The following is an 815-nucleotide window of genomic DNA, read 5'->3' as shown; positions in this document are numbered from 1 at the left end:
GATAGTTATTCGGATTGTTACTAGGATATTCAATAGTAAGATGCGACACTTATTAGTAGGACAGTTATAGGACAATTCTACATCAAAGTATAAATATGGAATAGACTGAGAGAGTCTATTGCACTCCTGGAGTATCCCGGCACTCTTTATGATCTATCCACTCTGAAACGGGGATATTTCTGGGACTGTTTCAGGAATCTGATGGACAAGAAGGTAGAGAAGGAGCTGCAGGAGGCACAGGACGACATAAAAGACGCCCTTGACGCGGAAAGGGATCGCTCCGCCTCGATTTCCTCCCTGGAGAAACAGTCCGTGGCTCTGGACTCGTCTCTTGCAGGCCTGCAGGAGGAGTCTCATCGGGCAAAAAACAGGCTCTGGAGAAAGAGCATTATGTGGGTGGCATTTGCTTGTGTTCTGGTCCTTGTTCTTGGGGGGATTGTCTTCCTGTACGTATACAACCAGATAAAGCAGGCCTTTTTCTCCTGAGGAAAGTAAATAAATATTAAAGCAATAAAAAGAAAAAAGAAAAGGGTTTATTTTCTGCTCTTTACAGCGTAGCAGACGAATCGAGAACATCCCCTTTTCTCTTCGACTCTTCCGAAGGCTTCAATTTCCTGGCCCTTTTTGAAGGATTCAGCCTCTCCGAAGAGAGTGACTGAGAGACGCTTTCTCCCGTTGTGCAGGAACAGAGTCTGCACTCCCTTCGAGGGCTGGGAGCTTCTTATGAAGGTTCCCCGCACGAGAATAAACACGTGCTCGTCTGCCTCCAATTGCCCGATCTCCTCGAACGAGCACTCGACGATTCTGTTGGGGGT

General features: G+C 47.0%; 2 protein-coding genes across 2 annotated transcripts; one reads left to right on the top strand and one right to left on the bottom strand.

The window, feature by feature from the left end:
- Positions 1-201: 201 nt before the first annotated feature.
- On the top strand, positions 202-486 carry NEMAJ01_2411 (uncharacterized protein; the record flags this gene model as incomplete). The annotated part of the gene is made up of 1 exon (XM_047916247.1): positions 202-486. One exon carries the CDS (start codon positions 202-204, stop codon positions 484-486), a length of 285 nt encoding a protein of 94 aa, XP_047772204.1.
- A 47-nt stretch (positions 487-533) lies between these two features.
- On the bottom strand, positions 534-815 carry NEMAJ01_2410 (uncharacterized protein; the record flags this gene model as incomplete). Its single annotated transcript, XM_047916246.1, has 1 exon — positions 534-815. A coding segment is annotated over one exon (282 nt), but the record flags the coding sequence as incomplete, so codon positions are not given.

Source organism: Nematocida major (assembly GCF_021653875.1).
Source record: "Nematocida major strain JUm2507 chromosome Unknown 2290, whole genome shotgun sequence".
Taxonomy (NCBI): domain Eukaryota; kingdom Fungi; phylum Microsporidia; genus Nematocida; species Nematocida major.
The sequence above is the reverse complement of the archived record's forward strand: the minus strand, read 5'-3'. Positions and strand labels throughout refer to the sequence as shown.